Below are 23176 nucleotides of genomic sequence, written 5' to 3'. Positions count from 1 at the left end.
TATTAGATCTTCATATAATATTGCTTATACTGTCTTCACTTTGCGTCAGTTCATGTAAGTCCAGGTTTTTCTGAGAGAGTGCCTTACTCACCATTTCTTATAGCACAGTAATATTCCCTTACAGCCATAATGCAACTTGATCAGCCATTATCCAATTGATGGGCCTTCCCCTCAATTTAAATTCTTAGCCACCACAAACAGAGCTACTGTAAAATGTTTTTGTACTGATCCTTCTATCTTTTTTTTTGCCTCCCTTTTTGTGTCTCTGATACAAGCCCAGGAGGGGTGTTGTACACACATAGTTGCTTAGCTCTTTGGACAGAGGTACTGAACCATTCTGAAGCTCCATTTCTAGGGATGCTGGATTTTGTGGGTCTCTGGACAACCTGCTCTTTGTCCAGAACACTGCACACCCACTCTTGTGTAGTCTGGATTGCCTGGGAAGGGTCTTCCTCCCCGTGGAGTGCAAGCTGGAGGTGCTAGAAGCATCTCAGGTAGCCAGGGGCTTTGGCTTGAGTTCTACATGAAAAGAACATTAAGAATTGACTCCATTAAATGGTGTAACTGTATTTGCTATATTGGTATATATTACCTATTTTCAGATCGTTTGTAATGATCTAGTTTCTTCCAGGATTTGTCTTCTAATTGCATTATGATTGTTGTGGTCAGAGATCAGTTGGAGCAAGTTGGGTCTCAGTCAAGGCAGCCCTTTTTTATTTTTTAAATTTTTTTTATTAAAGCTTTTTATTTACAAAACATATACATGGGTAATTTTTCCAACATTGACTCTTGCAAAAACCTTTTGTTCCAAAATTTCCCCACCCACTCAAGGCAGCTTTTAATGTGAACAGCAAGGCTGGCTTAAATCCCTAAGGGACTGGCAGCAAGCTAGACAAAGGGCCCTAGATTTATAACAATTTCTGGGCCAGGTGTTATAGGCTGAATTTGTTTTTGCTTGAACAGTTAATTCAAAGGAACAGCAAAACAAAACACAGTAGCCTACTCAGCCAGATACAGGGGACTTGGATTATGGTATGTGTTTCAAAGAACCTAAAAAATAGTCTGTTAGGGGGCATAGCGTGGCTTCCCTTGCTGCTGGGCACGTTTTCCACAGGACAGGCTGAAAGGCAAGAGTTTAAATCCATCCCATCAATAAGGACATAATCCTTCCTTTTAAATTAGTGGTAATCATCCTTTAGGTGACCAAGAAGCACATCTCTTTTGGTACTCTTTGACGCTGCTAGTCATGAATAATAGAATGGTGTCAGTTATAAGAGACACATGCCATTATCTACTTCTCATGGAGTTTGTCTCACTGAGTGAACAAACGATTCTCTGCATCACTGATTATTGGCTGTAACTAGTCAGTAGGGTTAGGGGAAATTTTTGACATGTCCACTCTTACTGTTTTTTCTATCCAAAACTTCCACAGGACTCTCTAACTTCCTGATTATAGGCGTTTAGAAATAATTCCTTTTATGGCTTAGTAAAATGGACTATCTCTAAGTCCTAGTTGAGTGTTCCTAGGATTTAGTATCCTCTGTATTTTAGATTGTGTTATAGGTAGTATTTAGATATTTATATCCTTTGACCTTTAACTTTTTAGATTAAGAATTCTTTTATATTTGTACCTTTCCAAATAGACTTTTATCTTTGTGTCTTCCTGTTTGTTTTCATTAGAATTGATGTTTTAAAATTTTGTCTTTTCACTATTATTTCATAATAGTGAACATATTAACCCAATATGTTATTGGGAACATAAATAACACAAATACTTAATAATGTAATAATAAAGAATAATAGAAAACTTTACATAATACTTAATCTCTTATGTATATACATCTTAGATTAAAAGTATATTTTAATTTTATCACAACTTTTATACCCATTCTTGTCAGATTTATTATCTAATCAGTATTACTCAGAAATTTTTATTTATACTTAATCTGAAATGATAATGAAGCTACATACACACACACTCACACACACACTCTTAAGAACGGTGTTACTCTTGGATCTTAGATGAGATTTAAGAGAGCTATCGTCTTTGCAGATTATTAGCATTTTTCTACTTGGGTTGATTTGTTTAAGATGATTTTCATGGTTCCCAACAATCTTGTTTTCCAAGAAAATATTATTTTTAGAAAAATTCAGGACTTAGCTAACACTAATCAAAAAACCCTTGAACATGCCATATACAACATAGAGCAGGAAAAGGAAATGTATACTTGCTTCTTAAGTAAATAAAAAATTCAACATTTTACTTTCAAAATTGTCTAATTTGTTTCCTTCAGACCTTTTCTTCAGTTCTCCCTTCTGTGCATTTAAAAGTCTCTCTGATCCTCTTCTGCTCCCTCATTGAAATTTATAAACAACTTCATTACAGAGGAGCCTACGTACACACAAAACATTATCCATGTATTTGCCATGACTAAATACAAATGTGCATTGATGGTATGAGTAGCATGCTCTATAGAGTCATAATTGGTCACTGTGTTGGTCAAAAAGTTTAGTTTTTATTTTTAATGTAATAAAATTCTAACATTTAAAAAATAAAACCAAAATTAGTGTTACACATGAAACTGTTTTCTACATTAGAATTAATTTTTTAAAGTATATATTAATATCAGCTTGTCCTTTTTAAAGCTATCTTTTCTAACCTAGTTTCTGGTCTTCTATGTTTTTCTATTTAAAAAAAAAGAAACATCAATAACACTTCCTGTTAATTCTCTATCTTTCATATAAAAAGGGCCTTAACTTTTTCAATGAAATATGAGGCAAGTTTTCAATTGAAAGGGTAGGGAGACCAAATGATTTGAAGAGTGATGAAAATTGATTAAGGAAGATAAAAGTATTACCATTCCCAGGGAGGTTCCAATTGAGGTTGTGTAACATAAACTGGTGATGGAACCATTAATATGATTTTAGTGATTTTTCTTATTTCATTCAGCAACATGTGAGTGAGGAGGAAAAGCAATTGATGGTGATAATAATCTCCCATCAGGAGGGGAGGTTATTGGGAGATTGAGAGATTGATTTGAGGATGAGGAACAGGGTTTGGAGCTACATGGCAGAGACAGATGTACATGACTGTACATTATGACCAATTAAAGGAATTTAAGAGTGTGGATGTGTGGAACACATATTGGCAGAGGCAAGATCATCAAGTCTTAAGATCTTTCTATATAACTGTTATGAAATGGAGGAATACCTGATGATTATTAATAATCAATAATTTGGGGAAATTAAGATTTCCCCCTTTTTCTTTAATCCTTATTTCAAGATCCCAGTCTCCGAAGGTTGGGCTAACCTGTCAACATCCAATGTGTTTTTCTCAGGTTTGATTGGGGATAAATTCTTTGAATAGATTGCTCAAGTCTGGGGTTAAGAAGTAAATGATATAATCAAAGTTTAGGTTCAACTTTTCATTCTCTCATTTATTGTTAACCAGTTGGTTAATTGCCACCCTGGGAAACACCTTTTCTTTGAAGGGGCATAAGAACTGTGAGCTTGCCACCATGGTGCTATGAAAATGCTGACATTAATAAAATGATTAATTACCCAGAAATTATGTTGAACATTATTTTAAACATTGCATTGGGAAATGAGTTGAACAACTAGAAGGTTAGAATGTTTGAAAGATCGGAATGTATTTTGACATCTGCTTGTGTAGATGTAGGATATTGTAGGAAGAAAAACACTGAGCCAATGACTCAACTTTGAGGAAAATTGCAAAGTGTTTTAGAGGTCAATAGTCAGTGGGCTACCAGAATCATGATTGGATGGTAAATATGGGACGGATGAACCTCGGTGGAGTAATCTTATCCTCATGTCCATCATTTCACTGTTGGTTTCATAGAATTTTAGAATTTACTTCATATTTCTGATATTAAATGATGCTGTTGAGCTTCTCTCCCCCCTCCCCACCCATCCCAAACAACATGAAGTAGGGTTGTGTGCTTGCTCACAAACTTTTTAAAATAATGTTTTCTGCAATCTTGTCGGACACCTTCCATGAGAATGAAAATAACATCAAGGTCAGCTAGGTATAGACAGTAAGTAAATAACTTGGAAAAAGGCTACAAGCCAACACTGACATGGAGGAAGAGTCAGAATATGATTTTGTTCACAGATGATTTTTCATTGAGTAATATGTCTGGAGCTGAACTGCAACATAGTATGGAATGAATTTCTGCTGTTCGTGCTGATTTTGGAATAATAGTTAACATCAAGAAAATACAGATTCTCCGCTAGCTAGCACCTACACCATGGAACCATCAGCTACAATTAATTGAGAAATTTTGAGTGGTGTGGGTGAGTTCGCTTACCTTGGCAGTATACTTAATGCACATATAAATGGTATAAGATAGATACAGGCATTACCAGAGCTAGTGTTTGGGGAGGTTTCAAAGGAAAATGTGGGAGAGATGTCTTAGCTTGCCTCTCAAGGTCAAGGAGCTGTCTTAACTGATCTCTCATTGTTGAATGCCTATGAAACCTGGACATCATTATGCCAATGCCCTATCCAGAAACTGAATTGCCTTGGGAAGATTCTGAAAATCACCTGGTAAGATAAAGTACCAGTCACTGAGGTCCTTTATTGAGTTGAACTGCCAATTATTCAAACTCTACTGCAGAGAGTACGACTTTAATGGGCTGGACATGTTGTTCAAATGCCTAAGATACATTTGCCTAAAAGACTTATTTTATGGAGAACTGAAAACAAGACAAGCATTCTGGAAGTCAAAAGTATCACTACACAAGGACACTCACGGTCTCACTGAAGAACTGTAGTATCTGTGAGACATGGGAGACCCTGCCGACACAAGATCTAGCATTATGTGCTCTGAGTAAAGCAGAATTGTAGTAATTCAAAGAGTTGTAGAGACCTCTCCATTCCAAATGTTTATATGGAATATGTGTGTCCTTTCTGTAAAGGGCCTTCTGAGCTCATGGGGTCTAATGATCCGTAGGAGGACACACTGGACTTTGATCCCAGCATCCTGAGGTCATTTTGAATACTCTTTAAGACTAAAAACATATTTTAAACTATAAATTGACTGCCCTGATCATCATTTTTTGGATAACAAAAATGTAGTCGGGAGTTTATGGAGTGAGGATGCTTACCTTAAAGATGTTTCTTGGAGTAGTAAAGGGTCCATCTGGTGGCCACTTAATACAGAAGATATTGCCCTGGGACCCATTTCCCTGTAATGCTATGGTGAACTTAAAACATATATTCATCTACCCTGCTTATATCCAGATGTTCATCAGGTCTCTTCCTGGTTGAAGAAATTTTCCTTCTATCTCTGTTCCCATTTATATTTTCCTTATACATCTCTCCACCCTAGCTTCTAGATGCTTAAAAGATAAGATGCTTGATATCTAGAACAAACTTTTATTTTCCTTCACTTTTCTTATTTTCCCTGATCTTGTTTATTGTGACCCCTTGGGTTTGGTGATTGTTATAGCATCCCTTAAGTCTTGACAGCACAAAGGATCTCTATTGGATGTCTTTTATAGATTCAGCTGTGTAATATTAATATAACAAATATGTACATTTACCATCACTGAGAGATTTTTGTAAGATATACCTCCTGGAATTAGTCCCCCTGGTTTCTTTAACTATTACCAGGTAAGTTTGGTATTCCCAGTTTGGGTAATTAAAACTCATTTAATAGATTTAATTTCTTCTTAGTATAATTGAAATCTTACTACTTTAATATATTTCTATACTTACATAGTATTTTCCCATGAAATATGACACTCTGATGCCAATATGTTGATAAATTCATTATTTTAATAAAACACCTTTTAACAGCAGAAACACAACAACCAGGTATAAGTACTATCTGTTCCTAATTAATTTGAACCATGTTTAATTTAATCTAACTTTGAAATCCTCCCAATCTTCATAGAACTTAATATTGAAAAGCAACTCTGAATATTAGTTTGTGCACACAGCAGCTGCTGGGTGTTCTCACTTGTAGAGGTTACATGCATCAAAACTTGACAGAGAACCGATAGCTTTATCTTTGTTTTGGCTGTCCTTGCTTATGAAGCTGCTAGAGAAAAAAGCCTTTTCTGGCCTTGTTCCTTCCTAGTTCAGTTTCAAAGAAAGCCATACTAACTTGGTAACCTTATTTCTTTTTGACCTAATTTCAACTCTCTCCTTTCTTAGGTCATCCAGAATCGATGTCCCAATTCTGATCAGTATTTTGTGCATTTTTTTTTTATTTTGTTATTTGTTTCTTCACAAAATTCCCCCTTTTCTGCTGAACTCTTGTAAACCATTTTGAATAGTTATTATTTATTCCCCCAAATCATTCCTGTGGATTTGACATGCAAGTCTGAACTATAAATGTTCATAGTTTTATTAATCTAGAACAGAAGCAACCCCAGAATCCAGTCTCTTAAAAAAACTGAGGTCTCATGAAGTTTTAAGTAGCTTGCTTGAGATCACATGGATAGCCGCCATCTGTGGGAGCATGTAAACTCGCCTCTCCCAACTCTAGAGATCACTTTTTTCATTGCACTAGTTCTTTTGTTTGGGCATATACTTATGGCTTACACTAGGTATCTGCTTTGGAATCAGAACATGGTGGGTGATAATGCACCTCTTTCTTTGGTCATTCTTTCCTTAAAAAAAAAAAAAAAAAAAAACTGGGAATGTCATACTTAGTAATTCTATCCTGGCTTTTGACCAGAAATAAAAGCTTTTGGAATCACTCTCTCTTTTAAAACTCATTTTTATTTCATTAGGTATTTCCCAAACTTTAAAAAATAGTTCTAAATTTTTTCCTCCCTCCTTGAGAAGGCAACTAATTTGATTTTGATTATACATGTGAGGTCATGAAGAATATTTCCATTTTAGTGATATTGCAAAAGAAAAAAGACAAAGTATTGTTTGGTCTTCACTAAGAGTTCATCAGTTCTCATTGTCTCTCTCTGTATCTTTTGGAATTGTCTTGATCAGAGTAGCTAATTTTTTTTCTTATAATATTGCTTACATTGTGTAGTGTTCTGGTTCTACTCATTTTACTTGATATCAGTTCATGTAAGTCTTCCCAGGTTTTTCTGAGAACCTTCCAGCTCATCATAAAGCACATTTTCATCACAATCCTATACTACCACTTGTTCATTCCTCACTTAATGGATATCCCCTCTATTTCCAATTCTTTGCCACCCCAAAAAGACGTATTATAAGTATTTCTTTACAAATAAGTTCTTTCCCCTTTTCCTTTGATTTATTTGGAGGTACACAACTAGTTGTTAATATTTCTGGGTTAAAGGGGATTTACAGCTTTATAACCTTTTGGCAAAGTTCCAAATTGTTTTTCAGAATGGTTGGACTAGTTCAAAACTCCACTAATTGTGCATTAGTGCCCCAATTTTTCCACATCCATTGGAATAGTTTTTGTTTTCCTTTTCTGTCATGTTTGTCTTTTTAATGTATTTTTAATCCCGGCTTTTATTTTTTACACCACTAGTTTATCTTTTCCATGATCTTACTTTTCATTAAATTAAATGAGCCACATTTTCGCCACTTCTAGCCTGTGAGTAGCAAATGCCTTGTTTTTAGTTCTTTGCTACCACAAAAAGTATTGCTATAAATATTTTGTTTGCATATATATATGAGTAGTATATTCTCTGACCTAAGTATGAACATTTAATTATTTTATTTGCCACTGATTTCAAATTGCTCTCCAACATTGGCAGTAAGAATTAGTAGTTGGATTTGTTCTGATTCACAAGTATATTAAAAAATACTGGTGTCTGGCTTCCCACAACTCCACCAGAATCAACTATTTGCTACTTTTGTTAATTTGTGAGTATGAGGCTAAAAATTGGATTGTTTTAATTTTTATTTTTTATTAGTGATTTGTAACATGGCTATTAATAGTTTCCTCTAATTTTGGAAACTCTCCGTATCTTTTGATCGCTTTAAGATTGAACTGAAGAATGATTTTTAGTTTTCTTATGTTCGTTATTCACATATCTCATATACTAAGCCTTTTGCTGAGAAATTAGATAAAAAGATTTGCCCCACTCCTTACACCTCATCCTTTATGTAGCTACTTCCTTTATCCTAGATGCATTGTCTCTCCAACCTTTAATTTGATTAAAAATACCCTACACAACTGTGAAAGGTGATAGAATCTTCAATATCAAGGTCATATTTCCATTTTGAATTTATTATAAAATATGTCATCAAATGTTAATCTAAACTTAATTTCTATGGTTTTATGGGGTGTGTGTGTGTGTGTGTGTGTGTGTGTGTGTGTGTGTGTGTGTGTGTGTGTGTGTGTTTTAAAAAGAGTTCTCCTAAACAATTTTGTTTAGATCTACTCTGGTTGTATTTAATCTTTCTCATTCTCCTCTCTGTTTTGTTCTATTGATATATACTTATATACTCTACAATACTTCTCCATACACTTCTACTTTGAGCTATCTTTTATAGTTTAAAAGAGGAGAAAAGTCAGCTAACCAACCAACATTAGGACATTACATTATGTGCATTACCACATCCATGGTCCCCCATTTTTCCCATTTATAGAAGTACCTATATTATCTATAAACTTCATCCCACTGCAATCTTTTTCCCCTTGAGGCAATTGGGGTTAAGTGACTTGCCCAGGTTCACACAGCTAGGGAAGTGTTATGTGTCTTTTTTGTTTGTTTGTTTGTTTTTTAATTTTTATTTAATAATTACTTTATATTGACACTCGTTTCTGTTCCGAATTTTTTTTCCCTCCCTCCCTCCACCCCCTCCCCTAGATGGCAAGCAGTCCTTTATATGTTGGATATGTTGCAGTATATCCTAGATACAATATATGTTTGCAGAACCGAACAGTTCTCTTGTTGCATAGGGAGAATTGGATTCAGAAGGTATAAATAACCCGGGAAGAAAAACAAAAATGCAGATAGTTCACATTCGTTTCCCAGTGTTCTTTCTTTGGGTGTAGCTGCTTTTGTCCGTCATTTATCAATTGAAACTCAGGTCTCTTTGTCAAAGAAATCCACTTCCATCAAAATATGTACTCATACAATATCGTTGTCGAAGTGTATAATGATCTCCTGGTTCTGCTCATTTCACTTAGCATCAGTTCATGTAAGTCTCACCAGTCCTCTCTGTATTCATCCTGCTGGTCATTTCTTACAGAACAATAATATTCCATAACATTCATATACCACAATTTACCCAGCCATTCTCCAATTGATGGGCATCCATTCAATTTCCAGTTTCTAGCCACTACAAACAGGGCTGCTACAAACATTTTGGCACATACAGGTCCCTTTCCCTTCTTTAGTATTTCTTTGGGATATAAGCCCAATAGAAACACTGCTGGATCAAAGGGTATGCACAGTTTGATAATTTTTTGGGCATAATTCCAGATTGCTCTCCAGAATGGTTGGATTCGTTCACAACTCCACCAACAATGCATTAGTGTCCCAGTTTTCCTGCATCCCCTCCAACATTCATCATTATTTTTTCCTGTCATCTTAGCCAATCTGACAGGTGTGTAGTGGTATCTCAGAGTTGTCTTAATTTGCATTTCTCTGATCAATAATGATTTGGAACACTCTTTCATATGAGTGGTAATAGTTTCAATTTCATCCTCTGAAAATTGTCTGTTCATATCCTTTGACCATTTATCAATTGGAAAATGGCTTGATTTCTTATAAATTTGAGTCAGTTCTCTATATATTTTGGAAATGAGGCCTTTATCATAACCTTTAACTGTGAAAATGTTTTCCCAGTTTGTTGCTTCCCTTCTAATCTTGTTTGCATTAGTTTTATTTGTACAAAGGCTTTTTAATTTGATGTAATCGAAATTTTCTATTTTGTGATCAGTAATGGTCTCTAGTTCATCTTTGGTCACAAATTTCTTTCTCCTCCACAAGTCTGAGAGATAAACTATTCTATGTTCCTCTAATTTATTTATAATCTCGTTCTTTATGCCTAGGTCATAGACCCATTTTGATCTTATCTTGGTATATGGTGTTAAGTGTGGGTCCATGCCTAATTTCTGCCATACTAATTTCCAATTATCCCAGCAGTTTTTATCAAATAATGAATTCTTTTCCCAGAAGTTAGGGGCTTTGGGTTTGTCAAACACTAGATTGCTATAATTGACTATTCTGTCTTGTGAACCTAGCCTTTTCCACTGATCACTAATCTATTTCTTAGCCAATAATGGTTTTGGTGACTGCTGCTTTATAATATAATTTTAGATCAGGTACAGCTAGGCCATCTTCATTTGATTTTTTTTTCATTAGTTCCCTTGAGATTCTCGACTTTTTATTGTTCCATATGAATTTTGTTGTTATTTTTTCTAGATCAATAAAATATTTTCTTGGAAGTCTGATTGGTATAGCACTAAATAAATAGATTAGTTTAGGGAGTATTGTCATCTTTATTATGTTCGCTCGGCCGATCCAAGAGCACTTAATATTTTTCCAATTATTTAAGTCTGACTTTATTTTTGTGGAGACTTTTTTATAATTTTGCTCATATAATTCCTGACTTTCCTTTGGTAGATAGATTCCCAAATATTTTATGGTATCAACAGTTATTCTGAATGGAATTTCTCTTTGTATCTCTTGCTGTTGGGTTTTGTTGGTGATGTATAAAAATGCTGAGGATTTATGGGGATTTATTTTGTAGCCAGCTACTTTGCTAAAATTATGAATTATTTCCAATAGCTTTTTAGTAGAATCTCTGGGGTTCTCTAGGTATACCATCATATCATCTGCAAGTGTTATGTGTCTTGAGGCTGGATTTGAACTCAGGTTCTCCTGACTTAAGGGCTGGTGCTTTAGCTGCTGGGGCCCCACCCCCACCCTCACCCCCCATTTTAATTTTTAGTTTGAAGTTTGGTTCACTGTCACCATCCTTTTTAATTGCTTCTTGTTAATACTTTTTATTTATGCCAATTATCTTTTGTGTTTCTAATCTTAACTACCCTTTTACATATCAAGATTGTGTCTAGTTTTTGCCTCTCTGCCATTTTCAAGAAGCAGTGTTTACCCTTTGGGCATTATCAAGCCTCCTGTAGACCTATACACCTATGTAGTGCTATATATGCTTGTTGGAGCAGCTTAAGTGGAATATAGTACTGAGACTCATTTTCCTGAGTTCAGATTTGTTTTCTTTTGTTGTGATTTTTTTTTTTCCCCTCCTTTACATGCCAAGAAAACCCCAAAGAGAGTCATGAAAACTCATAAAGGAATGAATAGTGAATGAACAACAACAAATATGCTTGTTTGCTCTAAGCTATTTGCTCACTGGAAAGTTCTCTACAGAAGCTGCTAATGATTTTGTAGGATTAAAATTCTACTCCCATTTTTTTTTTTAAGTTGTTGAAAACTTCTTTGTTTCAAAGGCCAAGGTATAACTAGGTATCTCTGTGATAGCCTTGGGCCTAGAGTTAGGAAAACCTGAGTTTCAGGCACAGAACTATCATTATAGGCAAGTCACTAAAGAATGTAGCTCAAATAGCACTTCATATAGACAGTCTTTCCTAATCACCTTAACCTGGTATTGCCATTTTTTCAGATTTTTTTTATTACCTTTTTAAAATATATATATATGGGGGGGGGAGAGGGAGGAGATTGTAAGTTTCTTATATGTAGGAGTTAATTTGTATCTCCAGCATCTAATACAGTTTCTGTTAAATATTTGATTAATTTGTTAAAGAAACTGTTTACTTGGGGACAAAATCAATAAAAGTTTTAAATCCTATATGTCAGTTACTAGAAATTACTTTCATACCTGTTATATAATAGATCACATATATAGTGCTTTACTCAATTCACTTCTCAATAGTCTTATGAGGCACGTTAAATCAAATTAACAAACATTTATTGAGTGCTGCTCTTATGTTATGCATTATGCAAAGCTTAGATAGACTTATCCACATGAAACTAGGAAAGTCTAAAAATCACATGTAGAAAATATTGTAACCAATATTAAAACACATGCTCTCTTTTTCTGTAACTACAGTATCCTTCTGTTGTTGTTGTTGTTGTTTTTTTTATATAGTAAACTTGGGCCATCAGAGATTACTCATCAAATTTCAGTCTCTATGAACTGGATCTGTTGATACACAATGAAATCTGGGAAGGGAAATATTTTAAAAGTATTCCATTATTGTTCATGCAGACACAATCAAGTATTTACAGTTTTGTTTAATCAAATATTTGTATATTCACTGTACACTGTCCTTCATACATACATACTGCTTCATACATATGGAGCAGTTGGGCATATTTGAATATATGGATCATTGAAAAAATCATCTTAAGAATATGGTAAATATTCTGTCTAAAAGGTTGTAATAATTATTTGCTCTTAAGGACTAAATTAACAATGTGTGGTAGAGAGATTTAAGCATTTAAATGTAAAGCAATTCTTATTTTATACATTATTTAATGCATTAAAATAGTTTTCTTAGGAGTGAAAATAGACATAAATTTTGAAGCTATATGATAGTATGAAAGTAATTTGTGAAAACAGGAATGATTTTTGTGATAGTGTGAAAGTAATTTTATCACTTTAGCATTTGGTAGTTTGGTTTCTGGAATTTTCAAATACTGAACTCATTTGTTCCTAAACCAAGTTTTGCTTTTTTGTGTTTTCTTTTTTTTTTTTTCAGTTGGAGTCATTCGTTGTCCGGTATGCAGCCAGGAATGTGCAGAGAGACACATTATAGATAATTTTTTTGTAAAAGATACTACAGAGGTTCCCAGCAGTACAGTAGAAAAGTCTAATCAGGTGAGTATTATTTTAAATGTCAACTCATTTGCAACATCTGTAAAAATACTTAGGAGAAAAAAGAAACGCCAGATTTGGAGTACTCTCCAAGCATTGGTTGGGACTCCTCAAGACTTTGAAGTTAACTCAAAAGTAGTTGAGTGCTAGAAATCACTTGGTGATACCAAAATAGAAGTAGTGTGTGAAGCCTTTGGTCACATAGATAAATTCTTTATTTTAAACTCAACATAGCTGTATAAATTGTTATTCTTTTTGTGACTATAATGTAGACTATCAAGACTTTGAGGATGACTTTATGATGTAGATCTGAAGAACTTTAATTTAGCACATGACAAGTTCACTGGTGAATTTAAATTTCTTTGCAATATATTATTTTCTCATTGGTTTTTAAAGTTTGACAATAGTCTTGAGTCCACTCTGTACCATATTGTAAATTCCATTTGATGAATTCAGTCTTGACTTATATATAAGGAGCTGATTCAAGGAAATACTTTTATATCAATAACCAGTCTTTCTGTCGATAAAATGTTTCCTTTTTTATGGTATTATTTGGTGTATACAATATCCAGTTATGATTCTTCTAGAGAATAAGTTTGTGATACTTAGAGACATGTAATTTCTATGTCTTTGGCTTCTGATTTCCCATATATTCCCCCCCCATTGTCACCTTTCCCCTTACCTTTGTAGTGTAGTCACTGAGTATGAGAGTATCACTTCATTTGAATTGGAAGATCTCATCACATTCCTTGTTAAAAATAGATTTTATCCTATCTTTTGTATTGGCATTGCTAAAGTTTCTTCTAGCGAGTCTCTTCTTTCCACCATTTTATATGATAAATAAATCAGCAAAACCCATCAATACATTAAAAAAAAAGTCTGAAAAGTATATGTATGCACCATACAAGATTCTCTGGGATAAGATTGTCTTTTCTCTTCTTCAAAGCCTTGCTTTGCTTGTAAATCTACACCATTCACTTTTGATTATATTTTTCCATTTGCATGTTTCTGCTGATTTACAATTATACTAAAATACACTATAATATATGATAAAAGTTAGACACATTGTGTCTGCTTCTCACAATTCTACAATATTGGTTATTGCTATTTTAACTTACTGAGAATAATGTGAAATAGGATTATTTTGATTTGAATTTTTCATGAAACTGCTTGTTAAAATGCTTTGACTACCTATTAGGGTAATGGTGGTCAGTTGTATGCATATATACATACACATTTGTATCTATTATTGGACATATATACACACTTGTATCGATAGTTGATATAATTTGGATACCAAGCTATTATCTAAGAAATTTGATTTAAAATAAAAGGTATTTGCCCCACTTCCCATATTGTAGATTAGTTCATTTTCTTTATACAGCACCTTTTTAGTTTCACAATATTGAATTTATCTTTATTGTGTTTGTCTTCTATCTTGTTTAGTTAAATTTTTCCCCGGGGGAAGGATGGGGGATATTTCAGATGGTGTAACAAAAGATTGAGAATCTTGAGATTAAGGGGAAAAAATGAAAGGGGAAAATATCAAAGGAAAATTATTAAAGAAAAATTTTTAAAAGACTTTAGAACTCTGATCAATTCCAAGTTCAAACAAATTAAGAAGCCAGTCTCACTCATCTCCTGACAGAGAAGTGATGGATTGAAAATGGAGTACATTCATTTTCAGATATGAATAATATCAGAATTTGTTTTATCCACCTGTATTGGGATGGCAGATTTGATCAATAAGAGTTACCACAGAATCAGATTGGCTTCTCAAAGGAAGGGGCTTGAGGGGAGGCTTCTGTGAAGATGACAGAATAGATGAGAAAAATTTTGAGCTCTCAACATTTCCCCAACAAATAATAAAATTACAATTCAGAGTATAGACATAGATAGCTGAAAAATAAGTAAGAACAGAGTTCTTCCTGAAACAATCAGACAACACCCCTGGACAGGGATCAGCTGGTGTGAAAAGTGAACCACCTCTAAGTTAGTTCTGTAAGAAGCTGCAAACAGAAAGCCCTGAAGGGCCCCCTGGGGTTGGAGGTAGCCTCAGCCAGAGCCCTAGAACTTTCAATTCCTATACTGGGGCTTTGGAGAGGGTTGAGTCTGTAAAGACCAAGAGAACAATTGATTAGGAACAGCACCAAGCTCAGTGGCTTTGCGCAAAAAGGAACCCTGCCACTGTGAGTGTAGAGGCAGCTGGGCAGGATGTTGTGGGCACCTGTAGTGTAGAAGGGAGCTCCAGTTTTGGGGGTCCTGATCAGAGCTGAAGTGAAGCTAAAGGCACCATCCCCCACATCAAACAAAAAAAGCTTCTACCCCAAAGAGTAATAATAAACGTCTACCTCCTCCCCCTCCCCCCCCCAAAAAAAGATGGCTTTTTTTTTTTTAAACTTGGAAATGTTTAAGATGTTTAAGATTGACATCAGTAAGCGCATCTCAGAAGAAAGATTGGGACAGAGCTGAGTATGATCTGATTTTAAAAAGCAAAATTTTCTAGGAAAAGGTAAAAATAGTAATTATGCTATATGAATGAGGTGCAGAGGAAGAATTTACAGAGGCACTAGCGGGGAAGAGGTCTGGAATTCTGAAAATTTATTCATATTGGAAACAATGATTAAATAGAGAACGTTAAATAAACAATTTTGGGGGAGGGGAAAGGGGGCTGAGGCAATTGAGGTTAAGTGACTTGCCCAAGGTCACATAGGAAGTTTTAAATATCCGAGCCCAGATTTAACTCAGGTCCTCCTGATTTCAGGGCTGGTGCTCTATCCACTACATCATCTAGCTGCCCCTAAATAAATATTTTTTAAAGGAGGGGGCTTTATTGTCATAAAAGCAGGTGAAACCAAACAGCATCAGGGACTAGTTGATTAGAAGATATCACTTGTGATGGGTTTTTAGAGAATAAGACAATGGTTAACTCCTCCCAGGGAGTACTCTCCAAGCATTGGTTGGGACTCCTCAAGACTTTGAAGTTAACAAAAGTCACACCAGGCCCCCAAGTGTTTGAAACACATATCCAGGTTTCTCACATTTGGCTGGATGGGTGACCACATCCTGTTTATCATGACCTAAGCCCCCTGTACCTGCCTGAGTAGGCAACATCCTGTTTTTCTGTTCTGTGTGTTCAACTACCAGCCTAAGAATGTTCCCTGGGACCTATTCCACACCTATGTATGTATTAAGGATTTTTTTTTTTTTAATGAGGAAGATATTTAGGGATGGATGTTAAGTAACTTGGAAAAAAAAAGTTAAAAAGGAAAGAAAATAGAAAAGAAAATATTTCCACATTGCTGTGAGAGACTTTTTATATATTCATGTATCAATTTTTAATTTATGGCACAATATGCTGTGGGCATTTAATTTTTTGTCGTACTGCTATCTAATTTTTTCAGCAGTCTTTTTATTTTTTTAAATCATATATTCAGTTCTTATTATTAGAGTTTATAAAACATTTGAATTTTTGAGTTCCATCCCTTTTGAGTCTCTTACTTTCATTGTTCTACTCTTTGCTTTTTTTTAAACAAATAGCAAATAGTTTTGATGGTTGCTGTTTTATAGTAAAATTTAATGATTCTATGTAATATTCCCCCTCATTCCTACATTTTTCATTAGTTCTTTTCATAATCGAGATTTTGTTAAAATTCCTACTTCATCCTCAGAAGCTCATGTTGATGAATAACCTGCAATTATTTTTGCGGAGGTGGCATTTTTTGGTTATTTTTATAAATGTTTAGTATTACTCTTATCATAGTTGATGATCAAATATTGGCTTGAAATAAGCCTCCCTATAGCTTCTAATGAGAACATTTTTATCTATTCTTAATACCAGACATGTTCCTTGATACTACAACTAAAGAAAAATCAGGAAACATTAAACACAGTCATAGCAATAATATAATAATTATCAACTGCAGAAAACCTAATACTCTGAAGTTAGTGACCCAAAACAGTTTTAAAGATTCACTTTTCTTTTACAATATGGCCAATGTGGAAATGTTTTGCGTGATCTCACATGTGAAAGCAAAATCAAATTGCTAGTGTTCTCAAAGAGAGGGAAGTTGGTATGGTAAATAGGAAGAGAATTTGTAGCTAAATGAAATCTGTTTAAAAATTCCTCAGATTTTTTTGTATATGTAATTATATTGAATGAAATAATTAAAAAAGGAGAAAAAAAAGTAGAGTGAGGAAGAAGCCATTAATTTATATTCTAATGTATATGCATCTTGTCTATTTTATATATTCTTTCAATAATGTGGTTTGTACTCTCTATGTCTACCATTCTTGATTGCGTTTTGTTATTCTTCTCCTGGCCAAAGATTGGCCAACCAGTGTGGAACCAACCATCTTCATTTTCTTTTAATACAAAATTATGTAATCATGGTTACTGTTGTAGCCCCCACCCTGTTCCATCTGTGTGAGGCCTTGTTCATTTGTGCATGTATGTATGTTTATTTCAGTGTTATTTTCACTTCCAAATTCTCTTCCATTGTCATCTATACATTGAGAAAGGAAAAAACCTATTAATATTATGTACAGTGTTCAAACTTTAATTTTAATCTTATTTCAAGGGATGAACAAGAAAAATAAGAAAATGTCCATTTGTAAAAGTGGATGGCATTTTTCAAATGAGTTCTGTGGAATTGTGGTTTATTTATTGTGTTATTAAGTCTTTCAGACTTAGTACTTTACAGTATTGCTTGTACTATATAGAAATTGTTTTCCTTGTTCTGCTTACATTATTTTGCATCAATTCAATTCTTCCTTGTTTTTTATAAAACTATTCTGCTCATTATTTTTCTTATCATGTTAATAACTAGCTCAGTTATTCTCCCAACCATCTGATTATGACAAAAAGCTGATATATATATGTGTGTGTATATATATATATATATATATATGTGTATATATATATATATGTATATATATATATATACGTATATATATATATATATATGTAAATATAGAGATAGATGTATAGCCTGATGGTTATAAGGTTAAAAATCATCATAGTTATAATTTGCATCTGTTAGTATTTTAGAGTATTTTTTTGCATTTGACTATTGATAACTTGGATTTCTTTGTCTGAAAATGCTAAACATACCAGCTGGGAATAATTTTTCTCTTAAACTTGATTCAGTACCCTATGTATTTTTAGAATTGCAATCTCATCAGACAAATTTACTGCAATGCTTTTACATTTTTCTGCTTTTCTTCTACTTTTGATTTTATTGCGTTTTTTGTATTTTGGCAAAAGCTATTTTCTGCATAGAAATAATCACATAATTTTTGTTGGTTTTGTTTTCAATATGGTCAGTTTATGCTAATAGTTTTTCTGTAATATTGAACAAGCCCTTCAACAGCCTTTACTTTTCTTGAGTAACCAGTTCATCTTTTCTGACTACACATTTCTCTGTTGATATTTTATAGCACTCTTGCTATGTAATTTCTTGGTTTTGAGGAAATTTACTGATAGTGTCTACTTGCTTGGGTTGACTCAGAACTTAAATTTTTTGTAAAATATACTAATTTTAATTCAACTATATAGCATTGTTTAAATAAAAAGATTATTAATGTTAAACAAATTGGCCCTTTTTGCACATGGGAGACCCTTTTTAAAAATCCAAAGGACACTTAGAACTAAAATTTTATTATATTCAATACTGGGTCTGGCTCATAATCTACAATGTTCATTTGATGCCAATACAGAAAACAACCGGGGGACAGGATTTACAAAACCGTCCATTCTGTGTTGAGAACAAGAAACATTCTTTATTTTTTTTTCCCCCAGCCTACATAGAAAAGCCATCCTCTTTAGTATGGTCATGGGTATAATTTAGGAGGTGTTCTAGGAATTGATACAAATAACATAATGTCCACAAGTGAGAACAACTTCCGAATCTTAATGTAGACTTCTTGTTTGGATATTCTACATGACATTGACAAACACTTTTAGTGAATAGATTACATATCCCTTTTTTATACTTCTTATTTATAATTAAATCATCTTTGCTGTTAAGTCATTAAAGGAATCTTAGATGATCTTACCATTCCATAGAAGACATTTTTGGAATCAAACATTTGGAATCAAACCGTGGTCTATTCTAGGATACTGTTTGCCAAAATTCTTTATTGCTCCTTTTTGTTTTCTCATTAAATGTATTTTTAGTGAAGGTGTCTTTTTAAAAATGTGACAGGAATATGGTAAAAATATTTGAGTTGGTAGATATTAATATAATTTCTGATTTCTTTTTTTTTGTTTTGTTTTGGTCAGAGATTGTTCTCATACTTGAACCTTTTTCTTTTTTAGATATATTAAGAATTTCATGATTCTTCATTACCTTTAAAATTATCAACTCTTAATAGTGATTTTTATTGTATACCTGTTTTAATCTAGCTGCTTTCTCCTTGGGTTTTTTTAGTGTCATTTTTTCTTCCTCATACAGGGATATCTAGGACTTTTCATTTTTATTATACTAATATAGCAGCACTACTATCATTTGTGTTTCCCTTCCAAAAAAGAAGTTATAAAAAATCTTAACGTATTTTCCTTGTTTCATCTGTTGGCTGTCTCATTCTGAGGTTAACTGTGTCTTTTAGATATATCTGGTTTTTTTTTTTTGGTCCTTCAGCTATTTGCTTTTTGCTTCTATTACTTCCTGTTTTGACAAATGTTGTGATCATAATCTCCCACAAACCTTCACTATAACTTTTTGCAAAGTAGAGTTTATACTCTATGCTGGTGATTGCCATATACTATTTCTTTTGGGGAGGCAATTGGAGTTAAGTGACTTGCTTAGACTCACACATATACTAAATATCTAAGGCTAAATTTGAACTTTGGTTTTTTTCTGATTCCAGGCGTAGAGAGCTCTATCCTTTGTACAAATACATTTGCCATGTACTTGTAAACAGCAAGGAATCTGGTGTTTGCTAATTTGATATTTAGTCTTGGATCTCCATAGGCAAATTGATTTTTATTAGTTGTAACAATTTCACATAGAAGTTTAATCCTAGTCCTCTTTCTCTTCCTCCTTTCCTTCTTCCCTCTTTTCCTCTGCCCCCCCTCTTCTTTCCTTCCTTCCTTCCTTTCTTGGAAGTTTTTTGAAAGATCAGTTTTTCATTGTATATTATTTACCCCATTTTCTTCTATTTTGAAATTATCTTTGCCCTAAAAATTTGGTGGTCTCATTGTATACAGGAGTTTGATTAAATACAGTCAGTTCCAAAAAGTACTCTCATAATGTTGTGTGGCTTCCTCAATATTTTGTGATGTCACTTGGTGCAAATTATAAATTTGTATAACATTGGAGGCTAATGGAATCTTATTTTAGCCAGTAAACATTTGAGAGAGATTGAGCTGAGATTTTCTCCATAGTTCTGCTTTTCTTCTTTTAAGATACATTAAAAATTTATGATTACTCATTACTTTTAAAATTATCAACTCTAGTAGGAAAAAAAAAAGGTTGGGAGGAATTTTTAAGTTTTGGTGTGGGCTTTTTTTTTTTTTTTTAAATATATATCTTCTTTTACCCACAGAAACAGTAGAGCTATCATTTAGATTTTTCACATCTCCAAGTTAACCTTGCTAAGGAATGGAAAGGCACTGGGGAGAAAAAAAAAAAAAAGGATATGAAGCTTTACTAGAACAGACAGACATAGAAAAACCTTGTGCTGTAGATAAGTTTTGTGATATTGAAGATCCCTTTTGGTTCAAAAATTTACATAGCATCCCCTTGAAGAGGTGAAAGAGGATAAAACCAGAATTGAAGAGGGGCAGAGAATGGCTTAGAAAGTTGTGGTTTCTTTTAGTGATTTCAAGTTATTCCTCGAAACAGAAACAGATACTTATCTTTTACTTCCAGTGTTGGTATATGACTGAGTCATTTCACAGTGACTGAATAATTCAAGTTTGAATATTATTTAAAAGGACACTCACAAACTCAGCAATCGACAGCTCTTCCAGAGAAGCTCCATAAAGAGTGTTATTCAAAAGGTTTATGATGAGACAACAAGAAGATTGACCAAATCATAAGATGAGAATGAGAGAATGACAGATAAACCAGAGGATAGTATACTTCCCAGTATCTGGCAATGAGGGAAGTCCTTCCTTCCTTTGTCTTGGGCCTCCTGTGGAAGTTTCTTAGGAACACGTGGGCAAGTAACCACTTGTAATCCATAGTAACCCATATATGTAGATTACAGGCTGCAATCTTAAGGGAATACCTGCGTTAGTAACATTACAGATAAATTTTTGTATAAATCCTTTTAAAGAAGATTTGAGTTCTGTCATGAAGACACACTGCATTTTTTTGCATTTTGCATGATCCTGATTTGTTATGGCATGGAAGTGACCTCAGATTCACAAAAAGTAATGACAGTGAACTGCAAGCTTGGCAGATTCTGTCAAAAGCCCAAAACTTTAAGGACAAGCCCTCCACATAAATGATTTCTGTTACTTAGAGACCAACTTGGTGAAGTCTGTTACTGGTCATCCCATCTCTTAACCAGGGATGAGAGGGTTGGTATGTGTTCAGCATTCCTAATATTTTGGTGATCATCATGCTAGAAAAGGAAGACCCCTGTAGCCCTGGACCTGGAGCTAAGATGATCTGTGGTATTGGTGTAACTTTGGGGAAGACCATGACAAGTCTAGGTTTTCCTTTTAAAACTCCATGGTACAGTGAATGGTTTGGACTTGATGACCATTGAAATCTTAATCTCTGATTTTATGACAATTATATCTTTCTTTGCCCTTACTTGTAAAGGGTTCTTGCTTTGCGGTGGAGCCCTTTCCCAATGAAGTAATAGATCCATTGATTATTGAATCGTGGTATGTAGCAAGATTGAATTCTTAATATACAATTGAGAGAAAATTGGTTTTGGGGTCACAGAACTAGTTTCAAATGCTTGTTTTGCCACTTAACCTGTCTTTTTTATGTCATTTAGTCTCTCTCAGACTTAGTTTCTTAACCTGAAAAAGGAAGGATTGGGTTAAATGATCTCTAAAGTTGCTTTCAGTTCGAAACCTGTGATTCTGTGATTTAAATAGATCTTTGGAGAAAATAGTTTGGGTTTTATTTATTTATAGGAGTCTCAACGAAGAAGAAACAAGCCACTTTAGAATAAATAGTTAGGAAGATGCCTAATTGAAGTCATAAAAGATATCAATCCTCATTTAATGAAGTGAATTCTTGTGGATTAAAGCTGTCAAAGTGTTCACTGAGGTTCAGTGATTAGGCGGTAGAAGTAAGAAATAATGTTGACAATTCATTAAGTGATTATATAGCATGAACTTAGATAGTAGTTGCCTCAAGAGTCAGAGACATACTGTGAATCACCCCATTGTTAGGCAGCTTCAAATCCTTCAATGTGAGATGCAGGTTTCTGTCTCCTGAGACAAATGCTATTCACTAACACCCCAATTATGTTGTTCAGGACACTAAAATGAACCTTTTATTAAAGATGCTTCATTTAAGGTATGATAAGTTTGTTATTTTGTCCAAAAGTAGAAAATGAGTTAATAATGCCTAAGTGATGATAGAGTAGATGATAAAAATAGAAGTTTGTATTTCAGGTAAAGACTATAGATTGCAAAGTGGACAGTAAACAAACTGGCCCTGGAATCAGGAAAACCTGTGTTTATGTACCAACTAAGATTAAAATAAAGACATGTCTATATTGGTAAAGGCTAATTCTGCACAGAGAGTCTTCCACATCAGGAAACTCGAAACATTCTTCCCCTTCCCCCCCAAAAAAAATTAGCATCTGTGGGATGGAGCCAAATCTTTACTCAAAGCAAATTTATCAGGGAAAAAAAAAGAATGGCTAATTTATAAAGTAAACTGAGCTTAAAAGGGATCAAACACAATGGTGATGGAAGTGGCTTCTTTTCAACTTTTCAGCAATGAGGTGATACCATTCATATCCAGAGACAGAAATATAAAGACTGAATGTGAATCACAGCTTAGTATTTTCATATTCTTTGTTGTTTGCTAGGGATTTGGGGGTAGGGAGGTTCTCATTTTTTTTATCTGATTTTTCTTATACAGCATAATAAATATGGAAATATATTTAAATAAACTGCACATGTTTAACCTATGTGGGTTATTTGCAGTCTAAGGGAAGGGAGGGGAAAAATCTGAAACAAAGGTTTGCAAGGATGAATGTTGAAAATAACTATTTTTTTTTTAAATAAAAGATTAAACAAGACTAGCAATGTATAAAACTTGGAAATTAAGGGAAAACAGTTTTGTTGTCTTGTCTTTTCTAAACTAAAATGGAAGAATTAGACATTCTAATTAAAGAAGATGGAAGTAGCATATTCTAAAAGATAAGAATACTGGCTTTGGGTATGAAGACAGACCTGGCTTCACTTTGTAAGTCTCCAGT

At 33.9% G+C, this 23176-nt stretch overlaps 1 protein-coding gene across 7 annotated transcripts in view; it reads left to right on the top strand.

Moving 5' to 3' along the window:
• TRIM24 (tripartite motif containing 24) overlaps positions 1-23176 on the top strand; it is a 117949-nt gene that overhangs the window by 43149 nt on the left and 51624 nt on the right. For all 7 annotated transcript variants that reach the window (XM_051961774.1, XM_051961777.1, XM_051961773.1 and 4 more), the window contains one exon: positions 12660-12778. In XM_051961774.1, coding sequence (XP_051817734.1) covers positions 12660-12778 — 119 coding nt within the window. The remainder of the gene's footprint in view (positions 1-12659; positions 12779-23176) is intronic.

Source organism: Antechinus flavipes, chromosome 5 (genome assembly GCF_016432865.1).
Source record: "Antechinus flavipes isolate AdamAnt ecotype Samford, QLD, Australia chromosome 5, AdamAnt_v2, whole genome shotgun sequence".
NCBI lineage: Eukaryota > Metazoa > Chordata > Mammalia > Dasyuromorphia > Dasyuridae > Antechinus > Antechinus flavipes.
This window is presented reverse-complemented; position numbering and strand designations above follow the sequence as displayed.